The sequence below is a fragment of the Delphinus delphis genome, chromosome 3 (genome assembly GCF_949987515.2).
Source record: "Delphinus delphis chromosome 3, mDelDel1.2, whole genome shotgun sequence".
Lineage (NCBI taxonomy): Eukaryota > Metazoa > Chordata > Mammalia > Artiodactyla > Delphinidae > Delphinus > Delphinus delphis.
The window spans coordinates 81,884,836-81,897,122 of record NC_082685.1 but is presented as its reverse complement, the minus strand read 5'-3'; the positions used below and the strand labels follow the sequence as shown (position 1 = coordinate 81,897,122).

Genomic DNA, 12,287 nt, shown 5'->3' with positions numbered 1-12,287 from the left:
CATGCAACAAAGAATTTATTCATCATACACAAAATCTCCCCTTAACTAAAATCAGGGTTTTAACTGCTGATTGAAAGGAGAGCTGATGTATCAGGGCACAATCACCCTCTAGACCAAAAAGGTGACTCTTAAGAATACTTTTTAATTGTTTTCTTTCCTAAACCTAATTATTGTTGACTTTGCAGATGTCTAATAATTTAACTTATTCATAGAACGTTAACCTATATTTTTTGCCTTCACCACTCCCATTCTGATTCATATTTTGACTGTCTGGGGGTTTTATATCTGTTTAAAGTCTTCCTAGATCTCTGTGTGGCTCTTATTAGAAATACTTTATAAAGCAGGGGCTCAGCTGAATTCCTTCCCTGAGAGGATGTTGATTTCTTGAGAGAACCAAGAACTCTGGAGAGTTCTTCCCGTTTCTCTAATACAGATGTGTCTCCCCAGCTTCAAATGGCAGTTGCCTCTTCCCCAGTTTCCAATGAATACCACTCACCATCCTGGTCCACCCAAAACTGTGGACATTCTGCCCACCCCACGCCCGGTTGTCAGCAACTTGAAGTGAATGCCAGGTTGAGAGAATTTCTTCTCTTCCTTCCTTTCTTCACAGACAGTCTCCCCCTGGGGCTGAGCAGGTACACCTGTGGACTTTCCAACCTCAGAGTTAAATCCCTTGACAATTTTCTTTTCTGGCTTACTTGCAAAATAAATGCTTCAAAGAGGGCTAATTTTTGCTCTATCCATTTCTGTCTCCAGCGTGTGTGTGGTGTTTGTGGTGGTGTGGGGAGAAGGTCTGCGTGTGCTTTGAAATAGATATTACAATTTTGAGTTTTCTTAGCTTGCCCATAGCTAATTCAGAGACCAGAGGTTGTGAGGGCTCCATGAGAGGCTGAGAAGGCGGTGGGGTGTGCTTGTGCAGATGAAACACGGCTGCATTTCAATGTTGTCTTCCTGCTAGCAAATGCAAATTGGAGGAAATAGACCATTGTGTGGTATTCTCTCACTCACTGATTCCATTCTTCTCCTCACCCCATCCTCCTTTCCTATCCCCTAACTCCATTGACTTCCTTTAGAGAAACTAAGTGTGATATTTCTCAGACATGCTGACCCATATATACTTCTCGGAGCATTGGTTTTGATCTGCACAGATGAGGTGCTGGTTTTCTAGTCGCTGCAGCCTCAATACTCCTTATGTCCTCTTCCCAGAAGGAAACCCACCAGTGGGACCCTGCTGGTGATGATCTGAGCCACTCCTATTCACCAGACTTTCGATACTTCCCCCCACCGTGGCCTCAGTTCTAGTAGTCTCAGTTCTTTTTCACCTCGGAATTTGAGGGGGTGAAGAAATCTAATTTCTTGAGGAAATCTTTGAAAGGGAAAAGTTTCTGGTAGGCTGGTAGATGAACCTTGTTTGGTGTATAGGTACAGATGTTGACACAGAAGCGAACTTTCAGTTTCAAACGCTGACCGTAGATGTGCCCATCTATTTGGTCTGAGAGGAATCCTGATGCATGTGGCCCGGAGAGGAGACCTGTCTGTTTTCTTTCTGAGTGTCTTTATCTTGTCCTTAAAAGACATATTCTCTAGGGATTTGTCTTACGTCTCAGTGGAGGCTGACTTCCTTTTTTTGCCCTCAGGGAGGAGGATGAGTACTCAGAACTGCGATCAGAACTCAGCCAGAGTCAGCACGAGGTCAATGAGGACTCTCGCAGTGTGGACCAAGACCAGACCTCTGTCTCCATCCCTGAAAACCAGTCCACCATGGTCACTGCGGACATGGGTGAGTCTGCCTGCCATTACCACAAAGCCGGAGTTCGGTTTCTGGATTGTAACAGGAACTTTAGAAACACAAGGCAGCCTGAATTAAAATTTAATTAGTCAAGGAGCTTACTGAGTAGATGAAGGCACATCCATTTCAGGTCTTGACATACTTCTTTGTTGGTCAAAATGGAACCAAAGAGCTGAATTCCCTTTCTGCCTTGTGATTCAAATATATGTCACCTTCTGCTTGAAAATTCTGGAAGTAGGGAACCAGTTAAAAAGGCTGTGGCAGGGCTTCCCTGCTGGCGCAGTGGTTGAGAGTCCATCTGCCGATGCAGGGGACGCGGGTTCATGCCCTGGTCCGGGAGGATCCCACATGCTGCGGAGCGGCTGGGCCCGTGAGCCATGGCCGCTGAGCCTGCGTGTCCGGAGCCTGTGCTCCGCAACGGGAGAGGCCACAACAGTGAGAGGCCCGCGTACTGCAAAAAAAAAAAAAAAAAAAAAAGGCTGTGGCAGTGTTCCAAGTTACAGTAAAATCTGAACTGAGATGGCAGGAATGGAAAGGGTGGAGTAAGTAGCGACATATCACAGTGGAAGAACCAATAGGTTTCAGCAACTTTGGGGTAAGAAGGAATCCAAAATGACTAACATGTTCATCCTGAATGACTAGGAGAATGATTATGTTCTTTAGTAAGGAAGCTTGGTTGAGCAATGAGTCGGGAAACATATATATTATGTCTGAGGTTGTAGAGAAATGCCCATGTGGAAATACACGGCACAGTGTGTTGGTATGGTGTGTTTTAAACTACAGGTTGTGGCCCATTAATGGGTCTTGAAATTATATGAAAAAATAAAATATTTTTTAAATGAAATCAAATAGGAAAAAACAATGACAGTATTGTTACATGAAGCGCATTTGTTGGAAGTTTATATGTTGTAAGTTGCCAAGTGAAATGTGCCAACTGTGGGTTGCAGTCGAAAGGTTGCAAAACCTCAGGTCTACTTGGAGATGCTTAACTAGATCTCTGGAGAGATTGGGGTTGAGGATAAAGGCTTTGAAGTTATAAGGTAAGGAGATCCCTATGGTTGAAAGGGTGTGGAGTCAAAATGGGGAGAGGCACTATATCTTAGGAAACGTTCATGCACAGGGCAGTGATGGGAAAAGAACGAGGAGAAGGAAGAGAAAGTATAGTACGATTTACAATAGAACTCAAAATTTCGTTGGGGAGAGAGACTTTAATCAAATATTAAACACTTATGTTTAATTATCAACCTATATACGTGCTATAACACCAAGAACATAGTACCGTGACAGTGTGTTAAAGGGATTCAGTTTAGAATTTCCAGGATGGCTTCCTCTAGGAAGTAACATTTGAGCTGAGATCGGAGGATAAGTAGGAATTGAGTACATAAAAGAGGAAACGGCATTCAGGGGAGAAGGGAGAGACGTATTCAAGGCCGTGAGAAAAGGTCATCCTGTGTGGAGGGCACAGAGATGTGAGATGGAGGCTTGGAGAGGTAGGCAGGAGTCAGATGGTGCAAGATCTTATAGACCATGTTAGAGAGTCTGACCTTTATTCAAAGACCCACAAGAAACCACTGAATGATTTTAATAGTTGGGGGTCGGGGGAATGAAATGATCAAATTTGCATTTTGAATCAATTACTCTGTGGTGAAGAGAAAGAATCAGTGGATCAAGAGTGAATGGGTGGGCTTCCCTGGTGGCGCAGTGGTTGAGAGTCCACCTGCCGATGCAGGGGACACGGGTTCGTGCCCCGGTCCGGGAAGATCCCACATGCCGCGGAGCAGCTGGGCCCATGAGCCATGGCCGCTGAGCCTGTGCGTCTGGAGCCTGTGCTCCGCAACGGGAGAGGCCACACAGTGAGAGGCCCACGTACCGCAAAAAAAAAAAAAAAAAAAAAAAAAAAAGAGTGAATGGGGAAGGCCAGCTAGGAAACTACTGCAAAAGTCTAGGTGGGCAAAATTGTTTATAGGATTAGGGTGGTGGCAGTTGAGGTGTGGAAAAGCAGATGCATATAGAAAGTCGGCAAGATCTGCTAAAGGATCAGTAACAGGGTGAAGGAGGAAGTAGGCATGTGGGGATCTCCCGTAAGTGTCTCGTTCGCACAGTGGATAGACGGTAGGGCCAATCGCCAATATGAAAGCAGGGAAAAAGGACCAGGTGGTTTTGCTCTGAATTGTATTTTGTTTTACTTGGGGGAGGGTGGAATAGGGTAGAGATTTTGTGTTTTGTTTGGGCATAAGTTTCAGGCATCTGGAGGTATCTGGGTGGAGATGTTGGGAAGGCAGTAGGTATAAATAAGCCAATAAAGGTCTGGCTGAAGAAAGCAGTTGGGAGACATCAGGCTGTTTGCAGATAGTTACTGAAGCAATGGAAGTCAATGTGAAGAGCGAGAACTGCAGAGAGCTGGAGACCAAGCCTAGGGGGCCACCCGCTGAAGAGGAAACTCAGCAGCAGCTCACAGCAGGGATGCACCTCTCAGCTTTTCAGTCTCAGTTTAAATGCACCTCCTCCAAAAGCATCTTGTGAGCACCAGTCTGTGCAAGGCCCCATTGGTTTCCTTCTTACATCACACTGAAATTTCAAGCAATGTATTTGTATTTCTTTGCTTGACTGATGCTCCCGCTAAACCCCACTGAGCAGAAGCATGTTTGTTTTATCTAGTAGTCTCTCTCCAGAGCCCACCACATGGCCTGGCACATACTACGTGTTCAGAGATACTTGTTTGAATGAAGGAGTGAAGCAGTCACCCAATCCGTCAACCATTCAATCAGCTGAAGCTGTAAGAAGGAAATGAGGACAGCCCTGTCCACCCGCCAGTGGGGCAGAGAAGGCTCTAATAAGGAAGAAGGGGTCAGCAGGATGGATTGCTGCTAAGGCCGGATAAGATGGATTTAGCTACATCAAAGTCACTGAGAGCTGTATACTGATACCAGTATACTTGAGCCAGACAGAAATGGGTTGAGGAGGGGGGATACCTCCCAGGCCTGGGGCCTTCGCTTTAGGCTGAAACGGCTTCCCTCACACTAACCTGAACCCAGACCCTGGGCCTTAAGTCACAACGCACACAGACCCCTGCGATCAGCCCAGCCGTGGGCCCAAGTCCAAAGGGCTCAGCTATACCAGCATCAGAATCTCTAACCCTAGTGGCCCCGAGCTTCTGGACTCAGCCTTCCAGCCTTAGGCAGTCAGACGAGTGAGAGCAGCAGCTGAGAAGTTTCTGATCACTGCAAAGAGACATTCCTACATTCCTACACAGGAATGTCATTCATTTCTCTGAAATTGTTTTTTTATGAAATGAAGCAAGTGACCCACACTCCAACGAAATTTCTTAATCAAATAAGCTGGGGGAATGGAGGGCAAACCCCAATCAAGTGGGCAGGGCGTCTTCACTGCGGGGCATCTCAGGGTTCCAGCTGTGAGGGAGCATCTGTAGCCCGGGCGCCCCACACAGGAGCCAGTGTCTGCTTGTCTGCACTGTGAGCTGGCTTTGTTTTCCCAGGTTGTTTATTTTCATCTTTTCCCTCAGTAAAAATACATGTTCATTGTAACTGGTGGTAGTATCATTCCTGACAAGACTGGGCTCCTGGGGGGGAAGGGACCCTCTCTGCCCGATGCCTGTGTATGTTCTCTGTCCACAATAGGAGGCCTTCATTCATCTATGCAGCAGCTCACTGGGAGCTGTGCTGGAGACTGGGCACGTGAGACTCAGAACCTGCCATCAGATCACTCTGCTCCCACACTCAAATCCCTCACCCCAGAGTGACATCCCCGCTCCTTACCCTGGCCTTTAGGGCCCCCAGAACCTGGGCATACCCACCTCAGGCCTCATCCTCCCCAACTCTCCCTTTCCTTTCTTTTCTTTTTAAATTTATTTATTTATTTATTTATTTTTAGCTACTTTGGGTTGCCACGCGTGGCTTTCTCTAGTTGCAGTGGGCGGGCTTCTCATTACAGTGGCTTCTCTTGTTGTGGAGCACAGGCTCTAGGTGCACAGGCTCAGTAGTTGTGGCTCACGGGCACTAGAGCGCAGGCTTAGTAGCTGTGGCCCACGGGCTTAGTTGCTCCGCGGCATGTGGGATCTTCCCGGACCAGGGCTCGAACCTGCATCCCCTACATTGACAGGTGGATTCTTAACCACTGCGCCACCAGGGAAGTCTCTCCCCAACTCTCCTGTTTTCTTCCCAGCTCTGGCCACACCGGCCGCCTTGCTGTCCCTCAGACCTGACCAGCATCTCTGGCCTCAGGGTTTCTGCATCCACACGTGCCTCTCTGATGCATGTCAGTCAGCTGTCCTCTCATCACAGGCCTTCCCCAACCCCCTGGTAGAGTCCTGGTGCTGTCACTCACTCTCACAATGCAGGTACTCCTTTCCCGTCCCTGCTTCATTTTTCTTCACAGCACTTAGCACTACCTAATGATACCTCGTGTTTGCATTTATTGCCTTATATATGTATCACCAGTCTTTATTAGTCTCTTGCACTAGAATGCAGGTTCCATGCAGGCAGGGACTTCGGCTCTCCTGTTTACCGAAGTAACAGTGCCCGCTCGTAGGAGGCTCCCAGATATGTGAGGAACAGTGAACACCATCTTGGAGCTCACGGTTCTTTGGAGGATGCAAAGGAAACAGGGAATGACTGGCAGTGGGACCACAAAAGGAGGTGGGCAGGGGCCCCTAGCGACACCCTCAAGTGGGAGCATCAGAAGACGCGGCCAGTAGTCACATCTAAGCAGAAAGCTGCGGGATAAGTGGGAACAATGCAAGCAAAGAGCAGGGGGCAGGAGGAGAGTGCTGTGGGCACGGCCGGTACCTGCCAGGTCACCGTGGAGGGCAGGCACCCGGGCAGCAAGGAGGAGGACCTGATGAAGGCCCCAGCTGAGCCCCGCCCCTGCGTGTTCATTGGCTGCATATTCTTACTCCTGTGCCTTTTTCCTATTAAATTGCTTCAGTAGGGAAAAAAGCTACCATTTATAAACACCATCACAGGAAATCATTAAAAAGCAGCCATTTCATTATGCCTGCTATATTTGCAAACTTGCATTAGCAACCCAGAGGTTTTCTTGAGCTGGATTTTATATACAGAGTTTGCTGCAGTATATTTGCCGATCTCCACTTAAGAAAACAGGAGTATTCCCTTCCTCAAAACGCACTTTTCTTTTGTTTTCAAACCCCACTCATCACAGCCTGGCTGCCCCCTCGATAAGCTGGCTCCAGGGTGTGGTTGGTCCTCAGAGCCTGGAGGGGTAAACCAGCAATTTAGAAAGTGTTTTGACTTACCTAAGCAGTCATATACAGCAGAAAGGTCCCGGTGGTGTCACACTGCATCTTAAAATAAATTGCATTACCTCTGTTCAAACCTGGTCACACAATCGTTTGTAAAGTAAAGGTAATTAAGTAGACAAAGATAAGGTAGGAATTATGAGTTGGGATTTCTATTTCATAATTTGGCAGAGAGTTCTAGTTCAAAGGGAGGCTGCATATCATAACTAACATGCTTTGTTCACTGACTTTGTGTTGAGCATTTACATGCATCCTCATGTTCAATCCTCAGCCTTGAAGGAGGCCCTGTAACTCTCCTCATCTGTAAAACTGGGATGACAGAGTGCAGAGAGGGCAAGTCATTTGTCCAAGACCGCACAGCTAAGCAGTTGTCTTTGCTTTTGCCGCCCGTGTTTCTATAGAGGGCTTTGCTTTTACACACCCCTGCTGAAACGGTGAAGCATGCTTATGGATGGTGTGCTCTACTTACTGCCCTCCTTTGAGGTCTCTAGTACTGGTGGCAGAATTTAGGGAGCAGCTGTCTGATTACAGCACCTGGCTTACTAGCAGAGTATTTGCTGTTCACTGAGATCTTGCAGATCTCCGTCTTAGAAACAACACCCTTAGACCAAACCATTCTGGGTGTTGCAGTAGAGCCGAGCACAGATGTGTGTGAGATGGGCTCAGTGTTGCGTCATGCGTGTTAGCGTTTGTGGGGCGCACTCCCTCTAGCAGGCTGTCTTCCCAACTCCGTTCATGGAACAGCAAAGCTTGTCTGGAGCAAGCTTTGTCTGTAAACCAAACAAAATCCCTGATCTGATGGGCTTTTGCGCAGGCTGTGATGGGTTCTGCTCCTGTGTTTTGAGATCTTTTCTGGTTTTAGGTGAGAAATTCTTATTTTTTGGAATTTAGCAATGCTGAACTATTAAACCCTCAGCGAGGACAGGAAGCATATGATACCATGTTTGCTGGTGTGATCATTTAGATAGAGATTTCCTTCTTGTGTGTAGTTTTTGGAGGACAACCAAGGAAGAATTTACACGTGAAACCTGGCTATTTGGCATGACTGTGACTATGAAATATGTTTAATGTTGAAGCCAGATTTTCCTGGCTTAATGGCCCATGAGGCTTAAAGGCTTCAGGAGAAATCTTCCAAAGTGTCGAGCAGCCCCTCACAGTGGGGACAAAGGGAGGTCGGGGCAGGGAAAGCAGTCCCGCCTTCTCTCAAAATGATTTCTGCAGAGTGGGAGGGAAGTGTTTACAACGGCAAGGCAGCCTGTCCAGAGAAAACTGGATTTTTGTTAGGAATGAGGCACTAAGTAGGCAGTTATATTCCAGCAGAGAATTTTTCGAGGAGAATCAGATCATTGGTAACCTGATTCTGAAACTTTGAGAAACCAGTCCCCAGGTTGGAAAAGTTAGACAGGACTGAAACTAGCACCCTGACTTGACGGTGGAACAGCCCAAGCCCTGTGTTGCTTTCGTTTTTCTTCTCCTTACTTTAACTGGGCAGCTTAATTTATCCCAGGAGGTTCATGATGTTGGCCATCCCTGAGAACCAAGCCCAGGGAAGGCTTAGACGTTTCGAACATTGACTCACAGGGGGCTCTCTAAGGAGACTGTGCGCTTCCTCCCGGGGATCTGAGCCTGGTCAAACAAGGCCTGTCTGTGAATGTTAGCAGGGCCGAGTGGCCAAGGAGGCCACCTAGTATCATTCCAGAACTTTCCTCACAGAGTAACCAAGCTTGAGAGCGGGAAAGATTATGGCTCCACTTCACTTTGTGGTACTTTTGAAATATTTCCCTCAAACTCTACTGTTCGGTAATCTTTCAGCACCCAAAAGAGACTTAGAGTTTAAGATACATATGGAAAGGCGTTGACCCACCACGTTTGCTCAGAATGAGCTGCCATGATTGTTAGGTTCATGCACTCCTTTCCTAAGATAAGCAGCCTTTATTTTCTAAGCAGACCATGTCTTCTCAGATTGGATTGTTTTTTGGGTTGTTTGGAACTCATGACATCTTTTTCCTTAAAACCAGTGTCATAGAGGAGTGTTAGCTGCCCAGACCAGCCCCGGAAGCCTATTTCGTCTATAATGGTAATAAAGTACGGACCTCACTAGTGTTACTGCAGCCCCACCCATCGCTGTGGACATTGTTTTTGTGAGAAGAGGTTCTGCAGACCACATTCGCATGCCACAAGCACATTTTCCAAGTTGATGATACTTTGTCAATGAGCAGTCTACCAAAACTTGATACTTTTGGGCTTCCCTGGTGGCGCAGTGGTTGAGAGTCCGCCTGCCGATGCAGGGGACGTGGGTTCGTGCCCCGGTCCGGGAAGATCCCACATGCCGCGGAGCGGCTGGGCCCGTGAGCCATGGCCGCTGAGCCTGCGCGTCCGGAGCCTGTGCTCCGCAACGGGAGAGGCCACAACAGTGAGAGGCCCGCGTACTGAAAAAATAAAACAAAAGTTGATACTTTTAAAAATTAGCTTAGAAAAAGTCTTTCATTACCTTTACACGTTCAACTCATGCGGTCTTTATCGAGTAGGACTCCGTGCCCAGTGTTGTGAGCGTCTAGGAACACAAGGATGGATGAACAGAGTCCCTGCTCCCCGGAGCCAGACTTCGTAGGGTCCATGTGTCAGATAATAAGTAATTATGGGGAATGTGATGCCTCAAAGAAAGAAGTAAATACGAGACTATAGGTAATCGGGGAAGGCTTACTGGAAGAGCAGATTTTAAGGCAAAGCTTTAAAAAGAACCATTGTGAAAAGACAGTGAGGGGCTTCCAAACTAGGCAGACGCATCACCATTAACCGTGAAGTGAATGCCGAGCCCCAGGAGTAAGTACGTTTGAAGTTGGGACCATATTTTGGAGCAGATTCATTCTGGTAAATGCACGTTGCTTGGAATCAAAGGACCAGGGGAATATTTCTAACATCTAGCCTATTTAGCTGTATTTCTATTTGGGTTAGGGTTCTCACAGGGGGTTCAACAAAAGTAGAGTCAGCCTTTAACACCGTATTCAAAATGAACCAACTCTGGTATGGTTTCTTGTGTATAGCACTGGGGATAGGTCTAATTGATCCTGAAAGAGGAAAACCAGCTTTGCCCACTAGTATGTATTTAACCAAGAAAGCCTGCTGGTGAGGCGTCATTTCCATAGCCATGAATGTCCTCTGGCCTCCTTTCCAGATTTCCCAGGTGCTTGGGTCTTCCCTCAGACAGCAACCTAAAAACCTAAGGCTCTGGGTTCTCATTAGAAAAATAGAACCTGAGCTGTCTTTTCTCCAGCTGCTATCGGAAGTCTAACTGGGGCAAGTTGCGTTTGGAAAAGATGGCCCACCCAGGCAGGTGCTGCAGACTCTGACAGCGGTGGGCAGCAGATGGGGTGAGGAAAGCAGGCAGAACAGTGGAGCACCACGGCCTGACGAGTCCAAAGGGGCAGCTGCTGGCCACTCTGCCCACTGCTGTCATGGGAAGAGCTGGTATTTCCTGACCTTCTAATTTTACAGGAATAGCTGTAAATTCTAATAATTTTTAAATGCTGGCAATTAATTCAAAAATGTTTTTTAAAAAAGGCTGCACCGGTTATGAAACCCTGCCATCCTCTCGTTGAAGGGAGCTGTCCCTTCCATTTATTCTTTTTTATCCTCTGTTTCATCTCTGCAGCAAATTAGACAGCTAGAAGGCAGAGTGCCAAGATTGTGTGAGCTTAGCCTTGCCCAGAATTCCCTTTACGTTGTACTTGAATGGTCTACAGCTTAAATTTAATTGAAAGTTAGTATCAGAAGAAACCATATGAAATCTGCATATGTGGGAAATTGTGGCTGAAAGGACTCACAATCACATCGCTTCACACCACATATGAAGTCCCAGGTACCTAAACTCTTCTAGCATCTAATTGTTAAAAACACATTGCGTCCCTTGTACAACTGGAATGCTTCCTCCTTTCTGACGGGAGATCATTCATTTCTGCCCTGGCTGCCAGGGAGCACGGCACTAAGTAGAAGAGTCAGCCCTAGCAGCTGTGTTCACCTCCATTGGCTTCCTCAGCCTTTCCCTGGTCCCAGTCATTGTGTTTTTCCCTTATTCGTGGTTGCTTGCTATGTGCTACCTCAAATTCATTTTTATAAAGCTATAACCTCTGGTAGAATAATGAGTATTTGCTGCAAAGGACATCCTCTTTGTCCCACGGACACGGAACCGAGCCGTTAGCTTTACTTTACAAAGCACAGCATAGCCTGAGGTGCCGCAGCGGGTCTGCCTCGTGTGACCCTTCACACCGGAGTTCCATGTCAAGTGTGCAGTGCAGTGGCACTACGTACATTCACAGAGCTGTGCAACCATCACCAATATCCATTTTCAGAGTTTTCTTATCCTCCCAAACAGGAATTCTGTATTCATTGAACGATATTGCCCCATTTGCCCATCTACTGTAACCTCTCTTCTCTCTTTTTTTGTATTTTTATTTTTTTAATTAATTAATTTATTTTTGGCTGTGTTGGGTCTTCGTTGCTGTACACAGGCTTTCTCTAGTTGCGGTGAGCGGGGGCTACTCTTCATTGCAGTGCGCAGGCTTCTCATTGTGGTGGCTTCTATTGTTGTGGAGCACGGGCTCTAGGCAGACAGGCTTCAGTAGTTGTGGCATGTGGGCTCAGTAATGGTTCACGAGCTCTAGAGCGCAGGCTTAGTAGTTGTGGTGACATGGGTTTAGCTGCTCCATGGCATGTGGGATCTTCCTGGACCAGGGATTGAACCCATGTCCCCTGCATTGGCAGGCAGATTCTTAACCACTGTGCCACCAGGGAAGTCCCTCTTCTAGTTTCTATGAATTTTCCTATTCCAGGTACCTAATATAAATGGAATCATATAATATTTGTCCTTTTGTAACTGACTAATTTCACTTAGCCTAATGTTTTCAGGGGTCATCCATGTTGTAGCAGTATCAGAATTCTGTCCCTTTTTAAGGTGGAATGATATTCTGTCATGCGTTTGTATCACATTTTGCTTATCCATTCATCTGTCAACAGATACTTGGATTATTTCCATCTTTTGACTATTGTGAATAATTCTGCTGTGAACATTGGCATACAAGCATCTGTTTTGAGTCTATGCTTTCAGTGTTTTGGAGCATGTACCTAGGAGTGGAATTGCTGGGTCATATGGTAATTCTATGTTTAACTTTTTCGGGAACCACCAAACTGTTTTCTACAGTGGCTACACCACTTTACATTCCCACC

At 46.7% G+C, this 12,287-nt stretch overlaps 1 protein-coding gene across 3 annotated transcripts in view; it reads left to right on the top strand.

Moving 5' to 3' along the window:
• MCC (MCC regulator of WNT signaling pathway) overlaps positions 1-12,287 on the top strand; it is a 463,984-nt gene that overhangs the window by 371,599 nt on the left and 80,098 nt on the right. For all 3 annotated transcript variants that reach the window (XM_060009025.1, XM_069540594.1, XM_060009026.1), the window contains one exon: positions 1,638-1,780. In XM_060009025.1, the coding sequence (XP_059865008.1) occupies positions 1,638-1,780 (143 nt within the window). The remainder of the gene's footprint in view (positions 1-1,637; positions 1,781-12,287) is intronic.